General features: G+C 43.2%; 1 protein-coding gene across 1 annotated transcript in view; it reads right to left on the bottom strand.

The window, feature by feature from the left end:
* Window positions 1-16,484, bottom strand: part of ADAMTSL2 (ADAMTS like 2) — a 173,674-nt gene that overhangs the window by 113,067 nt on the left and 44,123 nt on the right. The window contains exons 9-10 of the mRNA XM_086919989.1: window positions 15,144-15,474; window positions 7,620-7,998 (exon numbers count right to left, since the gene is read on the bottom strand). Coding sequence (XP_086776115.1) covers window positions 7,620-7,998; window positions 15,144-15,474 — 710 coding nt within the window. The remainder of the gene's footprint in view (window positions 1-7,619; window positions 7,999-15,143; window positions 15,475-16,484) is intronic.

Consider the following 16,484-nt stretch of genomic DNA (forward strand, 5'->3'; position numbering starts at 1 on the left):
TCTGCTGATCTGAGATTTCTAGTCGGACAATACCAATGAAAGTACTGCCGAAAGAAGGATGGCCCCATGCCTTGTAAGGTCTTCAAGACTAGGCATAATGCTTTGAATAGAATCCTCTTTCGCACTGGGAGCCAATGGAGTTTAGCCAGCTCCTGGGACACAGGGGCACATTTTGGAATCCCCAGAATGAGCCTGGCTGCCGCATTTTGCAGTACCTGCAGTTTGTTAAGTACCCCCTGTTGGGCACTAAGAAATAGACTATTGCAGTAGTCCAGCCGCGCCATGACCAGCGTTGTGACCACTGTTTTTCTGTCACTACCTGGAATAAACAGTAGTATCTTACGGATGGATTTGAGCAAAAAAGCAATAGAGGAAGACAACGCATTGACTTGGGGACGAAAGGTAAGTTGATCATCGATCAGTACCCCCAGGTTTTTCACCTTAGCCACGTGGGTAGGCACCTTGCCCATCCGCTCTGGCCACCAATTTGGACTCCAAAAGTTAGCATTTGACCCAAACACTATGACTTCATTGTTTGCTGAATTTTGTTTTTAATTTAGTAGTTACTCTTCCACATTTCCCCTTCAAGCTGTAATGGATGACACTAAGCCATGATCATGACTAGCATAGTAAGTAAAGATAAGAACGTATTTCGACACTTAGGGCAGCAGAGACCCCTATCACCAGTTTGTCAAGTGTTGCTGCTTTGTTTGTGACACCCAGGTTATAAGAGGCTGGATTTGCAAGCGGGGATACCGTATGATCGCAAACAAAGTTTCCAGTGCTTTTTTTTCTGACTATCATGAGTAATTATCCCCAGAATGAGGATTAACATGCTGGCCCTTTAGCAAGTCCAGATCTGCATTAGATTTTTTTGATAGAATCTTTTTATTGCATTTTTGTTTTTATACGTACATTACTTGTGACAGTCATAAGTGGTAGATGTATGAGGCACAGAGTGTACAATAGTAGCATTATATATCTACAGTGAAACACTTTAAGCATTTAATGATTAAAAAACAATATAACTAAAAAGCCAATATAAAAACTAACGGGGTTGAAGCTCGGGTCTGGGAAGGCAAAGCCAGACCCAATGAAGGCCCGGGACAAACTCCGCCTGGGGGGCGGGAAGCCCTCCCCATGCAAGAGCTTGCGAAAGGATTGGTCGCCCCAGGGCGGTAGACGTCCCCCAATCAGGGGGCGCGATAGTAGGCCGCGAGGGGCTTTAAGAAGGGGCAAAAGACCAACCTATGTACACACTCCCCCCTCGCTGAAGAAAAGAAATGAGAATCCCACCCACCCACTCCAGATGAAAGGCGGGCATCACAGCCGCAGGGATAGAGGTGAGGCGGAGGAAACCCTAAAATGATAGAAAAGGGAGATACATTGCTAGAGGCAGATGGAAGGCTCACACAGTGTCCTTGGGATGCCTCACGGCAAGGGCACTGAGGGAGCCAGTGGTGGTAATTAGCCACAGACAAAGTGGATGTGATGCTGCTGCTGGGCCCTTGGGATGCCTCATGGCAGAGGTACCCGAAGGATCGAAATGTCAGAACTCAGCACCAGGCTGAATAGATGAAGTGCTCACACAGGGTCCTTGGGATGCCTCACGGCAGGGGCATTGAGGATGCCAGTGGGGGCAATCAGTCACAGACAGAGTAGATGTGATGCTCCCATCGGGCCCTTGGGATGCCTCATGGCAGGGGTACCCGAAGGAGCGAGATGTGAGAACTCAGAACCAGGCTGAATAGATGAAGTGCTCACACAGGGTCCTTGGGATGCCACACGGCAGGGACCTGGAAGAAGAGGGAGGGGCCAAGAAGGGGGTCGGGGTGAGCGGGACGGCACTTGCAGCCCGGGCTGATCCTGACAGACACCTACCAAATCGGTAGCAAGCTAAAGCCTAACACTGTGGAAACAATGGCCCAGGTGATTGGGCCCCTTCCCAGAGATTGGCCTGCCTGAAGACAGACCATAAACAAGAATGGACTAAAAGGACTATAATTGCAAAGACAATATAAGTGTCAACAGAAAGGTATGCATTAGCATTAGCCGCTGCGCAAATTTCGCCACGGTGCGGCGGTCTTAATGAGTGGGCAGGGCCGCATTGGCCAACGGACGCGCGCAGCACTATGGAGGTAGTGGTCGCGACGGCCGTTGGCCGACGGAAGCACTTAAGGGGTTAAATTGGCAATATGTATAAATGTTATGTTATAATAAACTGCAACCTTTTAAGGCACCAAGCTCGTGGTCACTGGTGCATCTCAGAGATTAAGAGGGATGCAGTTGGAAAATTTGAAGGGTGGGGAGGTGACTCGCCACCTGGGTGGAGTTTCATATTCCGACCGCTATAGGAGGGCTTCCGTTTACAACCTGCTTAGAGAAAATGGTAAATGGAGCTGGAAGGCTGGTGCAAGGTGGGACTGGTGAGGCAGGAGTGGGGAGGGGTTCAGGTCACATCAGATGCTGGGGGCTGGCAGGGGGAGCATTTCATGCTACTCTGGTTCCATGAAAGGGGGCTGGGTAAGGGAGGGGTAGGGAAACCAATAGCAGCCCTAAAAAGCTCAAACCGGCACTGCTTCCTTCGTCTTCTCGAGCTCTCACTCTCTTTCCATCCATTCATTCTCTCTCCTCTCTCTCTCGCTCCCTCTCTATCACGTTCTCTCAACCTCCCCTTCAGTTTCCTTTCGCTACCGTTTCTCTCTCCCTTGAAGCCTCCCAGTGACTGTTGCAATCAGCCTTGAGGCCAGACGGCCTTTGCTTCCTGAGCCTCCTGTGATGGTACTGGCCGGATTTTCCAGCCACTATAATCGGTTCCGGCGTTTCAACATCCAGGAACAGGCAGAAAATACAGGAATGAACAGTGGCTGGTTATGGGCAAAGCAGTGTCCCACCTGGGAATACCGCAGTGCCCAATTTATAACCAGGGTGTATTGCCTAAGAGTATCAGTGTGCATTATAGTTTTCTGTGCTTTGATTTTGCAGCCCATTTAATGGGATGACGCCTCACTTCTATAAAACAAGCAATCTTATTTGAGGTTGGTTTAGCTTTTCTTTTTTCCGAGTTTGATGCGGTAGGTTTGATGCAAGCTACGGTCGACTTCTGCAATCTACAAGGCAGGGTGCACCCATGCGCAACTGAGCTCTGACACAGTTATACAACGAAGAGAATGGCCGTAATAAAAAAAACACTAATTCTTTTGGCAGACAGGATTGTTCTGGAATCCACGGTTGTTTTGACTGCCTGCTTTTGTGTGAGTGTCTTTGTAGTGGGGGCTAATCCGGACAGCACCCGGCCAGTTCTGGGACTTAGTGCTCGCCAGAACACCTGGGCTCCAACGTGGCCAAGCCAGATTGCTTCCTTTGTTACATTCAAAGAAGGATTTGGCCCCGAGTTTCTAAAAAAAAAGCAGCCGTGATTTCCTCGCAGCCATGACTGTTAGGAGCCACTCCATCCTTTCAGCAGAAAGTCTATTTCAGACCTTAGATGGGGAAGGACAAGGAGATGAAATGTGACTGCTGGGGGGCATTTTGCTTCTGCATCATGGGGAAGGAATCAGAAAATCTAATTGACATGTTTGTACCTACATACAAATATATATTTTTCATGTTGAGTTTGCTCTAAATCAGAAAATCAGTAGGACCCAGGGGTTCCTGTTAAAGAAATGCCCTATGGGGCTCGGCGGTGATGGACATGTATGCCATGAATATTTACGATAGGTTGAGTCTGATAATGACATAAACATCATCAACTTGCTACAAGGCATGTGTAGGTGTTAGATCATCATTGCTTCAGAGAGAATAGGTAATGCAAACATAGCAGGCTCCTTTATAGAGAGCCCCTGTGGCTCAAGGGGTCTCTAGCGCGGGTAGCAGGTAGAGGGTGGGTAGAGATACTCCGTCCACAGGTACACGTTTCTGTTTTGATTTTGGAAGAATTATTGGATATATGCAACTGCCAGAAATCAAGATGTTGATCATGCACCCAATTATACATCCCAGGAGTGGAGGCTTAGTTAGTCCACAGTGCCACTACGCATAGATATGACAATATGAAGTTAAACTCACCACGAGCAATGCCTCGAAAGACCTGCTGTATTTAACTTGCTTGGTGAGCTAAGTAGACAATGAGACTGATATCCACATGTCAAAATTACATCCTAAATTTAATGGGACAAAAAGTTCCTTGAAACAAGTGAGTTGGTTTAAGATGCATACTTTCCGGCATATGTTGGAGAGAATTCTTAAAGTTGATACCTGACAGTTTTACCCCACTCCCTTGATAAACCCTTTCTTTGTAAAGGTCTTTACATAGGCATGCATTTATATTAAGGTGCCCCAAGTTGGCAGCAAATATTTATAGAGAATTGCTCCTGGTTAGTGGAAGGGAACGTAACACCAAGATTAGAGCGAAGGATGACCCGTAACCTAGCCTGAAGTACGACAGCCAAAATTGGTTTACACAAGCTTTGGCTGAAGATTGAACCCAGGATCTAGAAAATGTAGTCAGAAGAACTTTTAGGTGATTTATGGAAAAAAGACATCTCAAGATAAGATGACTGAACTGGAGGATCTGGAGACGACATGGAAAGGGTTCTAAAACTAAAAAGACAGGCGAAAGAAGAGCATTTGGATCTCAAGGTCGACATAGACAATATTTTAAAATGATCTACGGCTTGAGAAGCCATCTGCTGGGTTTCATGGAAAATGCAAACCGTCCTACGGTGAACACATGCAGGTAAAAGAAGAACACTCAGGATCTTGTGGGTAAAGTGAAAAGATCGTAAAATGAAATCATTCCCAAAAGAAGAGCTTCATTATCTGAAAGGCAACATGGAAAATGTATTGGAAGGAACTAGAGCAGGAGAAAGAAGTGCTCGCATATCTGAAGGATGGCAAGGAATATCCAAATTTGAACTAATGCAGGAGAAAGTAGAGCCACAGAATGTGACTGATAAATTGAGCAAGTGTAAAAATGACCAAGTGTTGGGGAAGGCTATTCCTCAGTACCTGAAAGATGATATGTGAAAGGTCAAGGGTAAGAAAAAAGAATTTCAGGATATGAACAATGTCATGGAAAAGGTATTATGATGAACCAGTATGAGATTTGAAGGGTGAATTAGTTAAGTAACATGATAAGCACTGCGTGAGAAGGCAGATCGGCAGGATGCTAAGGATGACACAGAAAAGGTCTTAGGATGAACTAATGCGGGAAAAAGAAGTACTTTTGCATCTGAAGGATGCTATGAAAGACATCTTAAAGTCAAGTACCGCAGGAGAAGGAAGGCCTCTGGATGAAGAATGACAAGAGAATGGCTAGTGAAAGAAAAAGATGAGCTTCAGTTTCGAAGGGTTGCCATACAGATTAGTAATGATGGTCCAGAGCAGGAGATCACATAGATTTGAAGGCTGATATGGTAAAGGTTCCAATGTGAACTAATCACTGTGAAGGATCATAGGATGAACTACTACCGAAAAAAGCAACCCCTCAGTATGTCAAAATTTACATGGAAAATGTCTTGTGATGAGCTGCAAAAGGGGAAAGCTGTGTCATGGAATCTGGGGAAATAGCATATGAACATCTCTCTGAGGATCTAGTCCATAGGAAAGTACAGCTTCCGGACAGCAAGGGTGAGATAGGCACGGTCATATGAGGAGTGATGATAAGAAAGTTGAAAATCAGTGTGAACGAGTGTGAAATGAGCAAGAGACAGATGAGATTCAGGATCTGCAGAATGAATTAGAAACTGTATCATGCACCCACAAAGGCGTCAAAGGCTTTCCCTTCAAATGCAGAAATTGTACTTTCAAAATGGCGAAACACTAAGAACCCCTCCCATCCTCCATTATGTTCCAGCTCAGCATACTCTGGAAATCTGAAATGTTGTGATATTTTGATATTACGTGCAAAGAACTAATGCCAGAAAAGAATCCTTCTTGCCATGAAAATGAAGATTTGGAACCAACCAAACTCCTTTGAAACCCCCATGTGATCCAAAAACATGGGGCGGCACTGAAAGTCCAGCATTTAGGCCAAGGTATAGTAAATAACCCCTGCCTCCTTCTTGCACTGACCTGATATGAATACACATGGTCTGGTACGGAATATCGATATTAAACATATTGACTAATGTAAATATTGTGGCCTTAAAAATATTTACAAATATATTATTTAATTTGGTATAGATTTCCTGTTATTCACTCTGTATTTGATATCTAGGACAGCACATGTTTTTAGACAGTCCATGAGTCACAATAGTCTGGCACCATGTCTCTGGTGAAATAAAAAACAATGTAGAGTTTGAATGCCTTCCACTGTATGAGGCTTCTAGCTTTTCTGTCGCATTGTAACACAGTATTTGAATAGATAAAAGAGAGAACATTGCAGCTGAATTTCGACTTTCAAACTCTATTTCTTCGCATCTATATTATACTTTTCAAAATCTAGAGTCCAGGGGTTTCTTTCTTTTGTGATCAAGGTAAAGTAAAGCTAAGTATCTCCCGGGGTTAGCCTCATGTTGAATTAATATATATGCCTGTGACTTTAGTTAACTTTTGCCCACCCAATATTATCTAAGAATCTAATGCCAATTAAATGTATACATTCAGCGAGTAGTATTTTATTAATGCATCCTTTGTAAGATATATTTCACCTTGATTTTCGATTCCTTCTAAGGATAACTTCCACTGTCATTTACCTTAAGTCTAAAAATCATTATCAATTTCCAGTGAGTGATTGATAACTGTATATTGAAGTTAGTCAACAAATAGTTCTGCCAACTGTCATGATTTTAACTATTTTCGGAAGGCACTTTGAAGACATGCCTAGTTGGGGACGGGCTTTAAAAGTTGTGTCCAAAAGGTTTATTGAGAAGAATTTGTTGGATTTATAATGGGGTAGTGTGAATGAAAAACAAATCCCAGAAAGAAATGTTGTTTTTGTAAAACATAAAACGTGAATCCTAATAAACGTATGTGTCACTCTATCTATAGTGGTACAGGTAATAGCCATGGGGATCTGAGATGTCCTTAGATCACCTCAGTTGGACAGTTTTTTACTGTATTGTATTGTATTGTATTGTATTGTATTATAATTGCATTTATATAGTGCTTACTACCCCAGGCGAGGTGTCAAATCGATTTTTCAGCAAGTAGCGTGCTACTCTGGTACACATAAAGGAATAGGGGTGGATTAGTATAGTGAAATATGAAAGTAATTTGAGTGGTGGATATGTTAGTCAGTTATTTGAAATCAGAAGGATAGTGGAGGGATTATTCATAATTAGTAAACAAATGCATCACTCCCTTTATATGGAAGGTGAGTAAAATACAGTGATTCAGTCTATATATGCCCATAACAACAAAGGAGAATGATTTTCTACAGATTAGAAATGACTTGTATCCACATTTACATTTTTGACATCTTCTATTTTCTTAGCAAATTTATTTGGATCTATCTCATTTACGTAACATGGAAGGGGGTGACCTTGCGGTTAGCTGGAAACTAGGACAAAACCATAAAACTCACCTTCATGTTCCTACAACGTACATGATTAGAGATGTATGCAGTATTTTTTTAAAAAGCAATATGAATTGCAGAAGCAAAGAAGACACCATACCTTGCTTTATGTGTCCGGTTTGTCGGGGGGATCGGTAGTGAAATTGTGCCATTTAACACCTGCGTCTCCGCAGAAGCATTGGTCTTGTCAAGATTTAGCTCTAGGAATGTGCGGCTGAGGTTGGATGCCTGAACACCATCACTCTCCTCATAGTCCACATAGAGGCTGTCAAGATGTGGCTCAACGGAGTTGAGTGGTTCCCCTGGAGAGAAGATGCTATTGACCGTCAAGTTGACGAAGAGTTCATTGGAGTCAGGATCTGTGTCCGTGAGTTCGTTTGTAATGGCATTCTTTGAAAGATAGGTTTTGGAGGAGAACAGGGAGCCTGGATTTTGAGTCTCTCCATCAATCCCGTGAGTGGTAATGGTGGCATTAGTATCTATGAATACACAGAACAAGTACGAGAAAATAAAGTCAATGCTTAGTAAATAAATACGTACATTCTACAACACACAGATAAACAACAGTATGTTCTCAGTATGCAAAATCAAGTATTAAAAACAGTCATCGTGACCACAACTAACCTATAAGAAATGTAGAACACTTCAGAGATGTTGGTCTTTCCTAGAAAATGTGAAGCAGTCCGGAGATCCTATTTTTTAAAATATACTCGATGAGAACAAAGATTAACAGGTCTGAAGTTTAACTTTTGCCTACCAAATCATGCATGAAAAAAGAGGTAAAAGCTGAGGGTATTAACTAGACCTGCACAATTTTTTTGTTGAATTGGTATAATCTTGCATAAACCAAATATTTTTGCTATGCAAAATATGCGAAATTTTTTGCATTCCGCATAACCTGATCTTTTGTGTGCTTCTTGCTTGCGGGAAACTGGTGTAAGTGGAAAATGTCTCACCAAGAGACACTGTGTAAAATTGGTGTACTGGTTGACTGGTGTTTGAGTCCTTCTCAAGCAGCAACCACAATCCTTGTCAGGGTGAGGCACAAGCAAACCCTAAAATAACCTGTGCTCAACCCTCTGGCAGCTTGGCACAGAGCAGTCAGGCTTAATTTCGAGGCAATGTGTAAAGAATTCGTGCAGCACTTCAAACGGTAAAACAGTGAAAATGCTACACAAAAGGGATCCCACTCCTAGTTAGACCAAAGCGAAAAAATTAGTCAGTAGAACCGAGGATATGAATTTTTAAAGAATTTATTCAAAATAGCGCCAAAAAGTACAAAGCACCAACTTGGGATATCTGGTTGCGCTGGACCGGGTCAGAGTCACACTTTCAGGCTAACCATGAGGAAGCGCAGGTAGGATTAGTCCTGCTAAAGTTTTACCCTCTCAAGACAGCGCCAAGAATTCCATTCGCATCGGAGTGTGCTGAGAGGAGCAATGACAGCATCACGGGAGGCTGTCGGAATATCGCAAAGAGCAAACCAAGCATCATCGACAGGCAGGCTGGTGCTTCTCGTTTGTGGTCCCTTGTGGGTGCTTGATGCTGGAGTGTGAAGAGTCGGGATAGCAGTGCTTTGCATAGAATTGTGGTGCAAGCGATGAGGTCTCAGTGCAAACAGGCCTTTGCGATAACGAAGAGCCCAAAAGCTTGATTTCAGCTTACTGAGCCTCACTAAGGGTACAGGACCTGAGGGGCACCACTCTGGTCAGAAACTCACTGCAGCTGGGTCCTAGGCCTGGTGCAGGATGTTGGGGTGTCATTTATGTCCCTGAAGCTCAGATCAAGAGGCCAGCAGACTAGCCCCTCTGGGAGACCTAGGTACAAAATGAAGTTGCAGGCAGCAATTTCTTCAAAGTAGCAGTTGCGCAGAGTGGTAGTCATTTCAGCAGCACAGCAGTCCTTCTTCCTGGCAGAAATCCACAGGTCCAGAAGTGTACTGAAGAGTTGATGTCTGAGGTCTAGTATTTTTACACAGGTGTTCCTTTAAAGTTGGGAAAAGCTTGTGTGGAGAAAGGACACAGCCAATTCAAGTGTAAGTGGGGTTGAGCCCAGCTCCTCCCTCCCATTCTGCCAGTGATGGACCACCCAGCCACACCTAAGCTCCCCATTGTGAGTGGCTGTCTAGGAGGAAATACACAAAGACCAACTGTCAGCTACAACCGGGAATGTGACCCAGAGACAGGCTGCAGGCACAAAATGGTTAAGGTAAGAAAAAGCCTTCCTTAAAAGTGGCATTTTCAAAATTATAATTTGAAATCTGACTTCACCATCAGTTAGGATTTTAAATTCCGATTCCAGAGACACCACCACGTACTGGATACCTGTTCCCATTTGGAATTTACCCTTATAAAATGTAATACAGTAACTCCAATGTTATACTATGGGAGAGGTAGGCCTTGGAGTAGTGAAAAACAAATGTAAGATTTTTTCACTATAAGGCCATGTAAAACTTAAAAGCACATATTCTAATTTTTAAACAATGCACTCTGCCATCTGGCCTGTCCAGGGCCTACCCTAGGGGCTACTTATATGTATTAAAAAAATGCTAATTTCCCGCAACCCTAGCATAGCACTAGTAGAATATGGAAATGAAAAAAAAAAGTTCCCCTTGCCTAACACTCTTTTCATGAGTTCACCTGCAGCTACGTGAGGACCCCAATTGATGGTATCACAAGGTCAGATTCTGAATATATATTACATTCGTCGGCTGATAAACTTCACAATAGCAAAAACAATGGCTGAATATAACTAAACTATTCATTTGCAAACTGAAGATGAACAGCAAAAAGAATCACTAAATGAAATATGTTTTCATGATGTGGTATTCCAGCCACTAATTGGCAGTTCTGAGTACTGACAGGTCATGGTGCAGGTGGCGGTGCCGATCGATAAGAGCTGGCGTCCGCGGGCCCAAACTGCAGCAGGGACAGGGCGGTGCATCATGTGACTTATGAGCAATGCCCCCAAACCATAGTGCAGGCAGTGGCTGCGATGTCAGCTTACAGCAGCGGCGTCGCGGAGACCAGTGCAGCAGAATGAACTGAGGTGGTGTGGGGTGCTGTGCCCACAGGTCACAGTGCAAGCAGAGCTTCATTGGTGACGGTCGGCGTCATCAGTGAGACCAGGGTTGCGGTACGAAGTGCAGCAGTGCCCTCGGAGGTGTCTTCAGATCACAGAGTCAGCAGTAGTGTCGATGAAAACGTTGGACTGCGGTTACCCTCTGTGGAAACTGGAATGCATGGAAGGTGAAGTCTTCGCTGTTCCTGAGACTTCTTGAAGAGGGGGCAAGCTCTACTTCAATCCCTTGGCAATACTCAGTAGAAAAAGTTACAGAAAGTATAGTCCAGTCCTTTTACTGCCCAAGACAGAAGCCGCTACAGCAGGCCAACACAGCAAAGCACACAACAAAGGGGTAGTCTCTCCTCCCAGCTTCCCCAGCTGTTCTTCTTGGCAGGTTCCTTGATCCAAGTGAGTTCTAAAGTCCTGGGGTCTGGGCCCCAATATTTATACCATATTTTTATGTGTTCTCTTGTGGCAGAGAGTCTTTTAGCTCAGTCCAAACCAGTTCTGTCCTCTCTGGTTCAGCTTTTGGGTAGGAGGTGAAGGCAGTATTTTGGACAGGAGACATGGCCCATTCAGGTACAAGACACTCTCCTACCACTACTCCTAATGTAGTCCTGTCAATTCAGCCCAGCTCTGAGTCATCCAGGAGAGGCAGGACACACCTCAACCCCCCCCCCCCTTAGTGGCTGTCTACAGTGAATGCACATCCCCAGGCCCTGTCACTCCAAAACCAAACAGTCAATATGCAACTCAGCAGAGGCACATAGTATAGTTAAGCAAGAAAATGCCTACTTTCTAAAAGTGCCATTTTCAAACCCACAATTTAAAAACCATCTTCACTAAAAGATGTGTTATTCAATTCTGAGTTCAGGGAACCTAAACTCCATCTTTTTATCTTGTCCCCATGGGACGTTATACTTTTAAGATGTCACAATGTATCTCACATGCTATCCTATGGGACAGATAGCCTTTCAATAACGAAAAACGAAATACACTGTATTTCACTCTCAGGACATGTCACACATTCAGTACATGGGCTACGTTTGACATACACTGCACCCTGCCCATGGGTTACTTTGGGCCTACCTTAGGGGTGGCTTACGTGAAAAAAGGGAAGGTTAGGACCTAGCAAGTGGGTGCACTTGCCAGGGAGAGGTATGGCACATCGGCCAGGGTTGGCTGCCTCCGGAGCGTGGGGCTCACGGTTCAATCCCATGCGGGTCAGCTCAGCTCAGCATCATGTGACTCTGGGCAATAGCTCACTTAATCTCTCCGACGGCCCCCAGCGCCTTAAGACCCTTAGGGGTGAGTAGTTTGCACTTTACAAATGCCTGATTGATTGATTGAGGTCGATATGGTAGTAAAATCTCCATGCAGACACTGCAGTGACAAGTCTGAGAGGACCCTTTGAAAGGCTACTTGTGTGGGTGGCACAATCAGTGCTGCAGGCCTACTAGCAGCATTTGAGTTACAGGCCCAGGGCACACACAGTACAGTGTACTAGGGTCTTACTAGTAAATCAAGTAAACCAATCCTGTAAACACCAATCCATAAACACAATTTACATAGGGAGCACTTGCACTTTGGCACTGATCAGCAGTGGCAAAGTGCGCAAAGCATCTGGACCAGCAAATACAAATCCCAGCACACAGCAAAAATACAGGAGGCAGAGTCATAAAGGACAGGGGAAACCACGCCAAGGATGCCAGGTCTAACCAATCCATACATCTAACTGAAATTCTGTTTGATGTGTTAGGTCAAATAGGACATATAATGCTTGGAGCCACTTCTTGATGGGGCATTGATACAGAGGTCTCTGAAGCATTCCAGCCCAATCCTCACTCCTCTCTCTCACCCCAGGTAACCAAAGGTAGAAAGCAGTGCTCACAAAAAAACCTGACATATAATGAGTCAGGCAACTGTGAGGGAATGTGTGAAGTGTGAATTCCAACACTCAGTAGAGACTACAGCTGATTTTGACCTCAGGAATGCTATATATCGTTTATTTTGCATTTCTTTGTCACACGTTGATTTGCTGAAACCCCACTCAAATACTTTATGATTTCTTGCAAAGAGGATCAGTTATAATAGACACATGCTCTTTGTTAAAAGCCAACTGATTACATGGTCGTGTCCTATTCCCTTGTCTATTCTTACCCTTGTCTTTTATCTTTAGATCTGTCATAGTTTATGTTGTGCTACCAAAGAAGGCTTTTTCAGGTCTCACCTACAGACAGCTTTATCTGTCTCTTGTCAAAATACCTATTATATTCAATGCCGCTAAGTAGAGCAAGCTTAGGGTCAGCCGATTTCTTATTGTTTTGCTTTCTTGCGAAACCACTTCCTAGCTTGTTATTCAATGGTTTTCCTTCCTCTTTATGTGTTTTTCCCTCCCCTGAAACACAATGGCTTTACAGTGTTTCTGATAGGATGATTTGCATCTTTCCACTTTTAATCAGGAATCTATTTTTCTTTACCTTTGATATTCCATTGGAATATATGTGTTTTCCATCTCTCCCTTGAATGCTTGTTTTGTGTTACATGTTTCCCTCTTTTCAGTGTGTGGCTCTCTGTTGCCACACTTCCTCCATTGCTTCACCACCCCTCTCTGCTTTATTTTGAATATTTTCTCTGATTTCTTTACCCCTCCATGACAGTGTGTGTTTCATTGTTTTCTCACCTATCTCATCAGTAAAGGATGGCAAATCCTAGAAGTTCAGGGCTTGTAAATGTGCACAGGGTATCACAAATCATAGCACCACCCCTGCCTGCAACATTTATTCTCTGAAGCCAACAATGACTGCAGTAAAACAAACATAGTAGTTCACCTGCATGAACACAGTACATGGATGGATGATCAAAATACAACTCAACCAATAAGCAATTTTATATACAATCCACATCAATTACTTCTCAGGAAAATCCTTTTACAAACCATCAATGTTTTTCATGTCAATGTGGGTGTTAGTGATGGTGTGGTTGGACTACTGTAAAATAGTTTTCGGATAGCGCTCAAAATCTCACAGGTAAATCACAAATGCTACAATATTAGGCTGCCAAACTGTGTCTAAAAGTTCAAAACAAGAGCACCTGAAAACAGAATGAAAAACTTTTCACTAGCTCTTAGAGTGTAAAGGATCAAGTTCAAAACCCTTTTCATCCTTCAAGTTGGCAATTGAAACAAGGAACTTGAATCATTGTGAATGTTGGCTCCTTGCTACATCCATTCCAGGGCTGTGCATCCGATTCAGCAACAATCTTTCAAGAGACAGACCATGGATCCCTAAGGCTACATACTCTGGAAGTACATTAGACCGAGAACAGAAACTAGTCACCTCCAGATGAAAACCACTGAAGGCTGAAGTCTGCTGGCTGGCATTCTACTGCTGATAAGAGCTGCTGGGTAGGTGTTGTAAAAAAGTAATCTTCAATAGCCAAATGATGTGTAGATATATATTGTAGATTTATCCATAAGTAGACAGCATCAGAAAGTTACAGGAAGATGTTAAGTCCATGTGATGCCCCACGAGGAGCAGCCTCTGTCCTGCTCAGCCTGCACACTCCAACTGACACCCACAACCTCACCAGGCACCCATCATTCCACGACATCATCAATCATCCAACATTCCAGACATCTCCAAACACACCAACACTCATTCTGGCTGAGCAGTAGAGAAGAGATACATAGGCAAGGGGAAAGGCAACAGCAGATCATAACAGTAGGAGCACGTGTAAATGCATCTCTCACTTCACTTTGCTGAAGAAGAGCAACAAAATCACTGTAAAACTATAGGAAGTCCCCCTAATGTCATCATGCACAAGATCAAAACCCTTCTCATGTAGGCCATTCTATAAATCTACACTATACCAACCACGCATAATAATGGTATATTTAACCATAAACTCCCTTATCTCTACCTCCTATTCACTCAACTCCATCCTTAAATTTAGCTAATCCATGCTCATTAGACTCAGCAAACACTTCATTCACAGCCCACAATGTTTCTAGTACAACAAATTACATGCCACTCTCCCATCAAAATGTACTTCAAGGGATCTGATGTTCTGCAACAATGCGGCCACAAAACAATATAACAGCAACAGCGAAAAAGCATTACAGGAGAGAGGCTGTACACCCAGTGCCTGGTTACATTCTAACAACCTTTGTTACTTTGTACTTTTATCATACACCAGGCTAATTGTCCTAGCTCTTTGTAGTGTCTGTGAAGTGCTATGATGTGGCCTATAAAACTCAATAAAATAAGTCCATGAAATCGACGAAATAAAGGTAGATACTAGTTTGTTCAATGAATTTTCCACTCAGTCTTCCCTTGTTTCAGATGTACTGAAACATCTTTCTGTAGCAGGTTCATTATTAAAAATTCCTTCCTTCTTACACATCTTATGCAACTAATTGATAAAGACGTGAGGTGAGGTGTGGAACATGCACATTAGATACATCTGTGTTGAAGAGAAGCAAGACAGAAGCTCAAAACTTTACATGAAACAAGTTGCTTAAAACACAGAAAGGAATCATAACAAGTGTATGTTAGGTTACCTTCAATAGGTTTGCTCTTTGGTCTTTCACAATCCAATCCATCAGGCCCCTCATACACCTCATTGGTTTCTGGGCCATTTTTCAGCTTAAGATCTCCCTTTGTCTCCTGTCCTCCAAACACCTGGTTCTGCAGATCTATCTGACCCTTGGGAAGCTTTCTGTGGAAGCTGGTGTTATGTAACGCAGGCTCCAGCATTCTTCCTTCAAACTCTGTGCTCTCCTCGCTGTCAGGGAATGTGTAATAGACAGGCTGTATGAGCTTAGAGTGTGTCCTCCTGAGAAGTGTGTATTCAAAGGTGATAGAAGGGTTCCTTCCATTTTGATTCCACACCTAAAACAATATAAGTTTAAAGGTCTTGCATGAATTACCATCTAACAGGAAGCATGGACAGTCTAAGGTATCATTTTGAGATATAGGATATTATGGGTAATACGCGATACACTGATCACGTACAACATGCCTTTAGACACATGATATTGCAAGACATACAAAACGTCTGAAGACACACAACATTAAGGACTGCAGTCACAAAGCGCACAGTGTTTCAATAGCTGATGGGTGACATATACCACATCCAATAGCCAGGCACTGAAGCAATTCTAGTTTAATTTCATCTTGAAGAAGCTACCAAGTTGACAATTCAATTATTATTAGCATCCTGTAGGGTATAATCAATGATTTCATGGGTTTGGCTCTATGTAATGATACAGTCCATTTTGAACCTTAGATGCAGTCCTTGCTAAGTATGTTCAACATTGACTTTATATAAGCAAACAGGCACATTCTTGTCAATAACCAATGAGGACTCCCTAGCTTTTAGCACAAAAACTGTTTTCTAATGCCCACTGTTGGTGCTTGTATTCCATGTGCTGCACCTGCCTCACTGTTTTCAGTTGGGTGCATCCTGTTGAGCAGACTTTCTGGATTTGAGGAAGGCATGACAGCTCTTGATCAAACAATACACCAAGGTTCTTGACTGTGGGTACAAGCTTTGGAAGCAGCTGAGATGGATAAGTCACAGGTCAAGTGTCCAGCAGGAGGGTATGCCCCCACAATATTGAGGTAGGAATATTCATGGCACAACATATGATATTGAGACCAAAATATCAGAAGGTAAGTAGGGATTTTCTATGCGTAACTATGTATAGGTGTCATATATATCTTCAAGATGCATAGATGTGGAGTTAAGAATAGTAAATCTGAACTTCCTCTATATACACTTACCTTTGTCCCTTCATAGTCTGCCCATGATATAGTGATACCATGATATTCCTATTATATTCTGTAGTACATTCCAGCAGGAGAGATACCTCGAGGGATCCCCTCCAATGACTGGATTA

Source organism: Lissotriton vulgaris, chromosome 5 (genome assembly GCF_964263255.1).
Source record: "Lissotriton vulgaris chromosome 5, aLisVul1.2, whole genome shotgun sequence".
Classification (NCBI taxonomy): Eukaryota; Metazoa; Chordata; class Amphibia; order Caudata; family Salamandridae; genus Lissotriton; species Lissotriton vulgaris.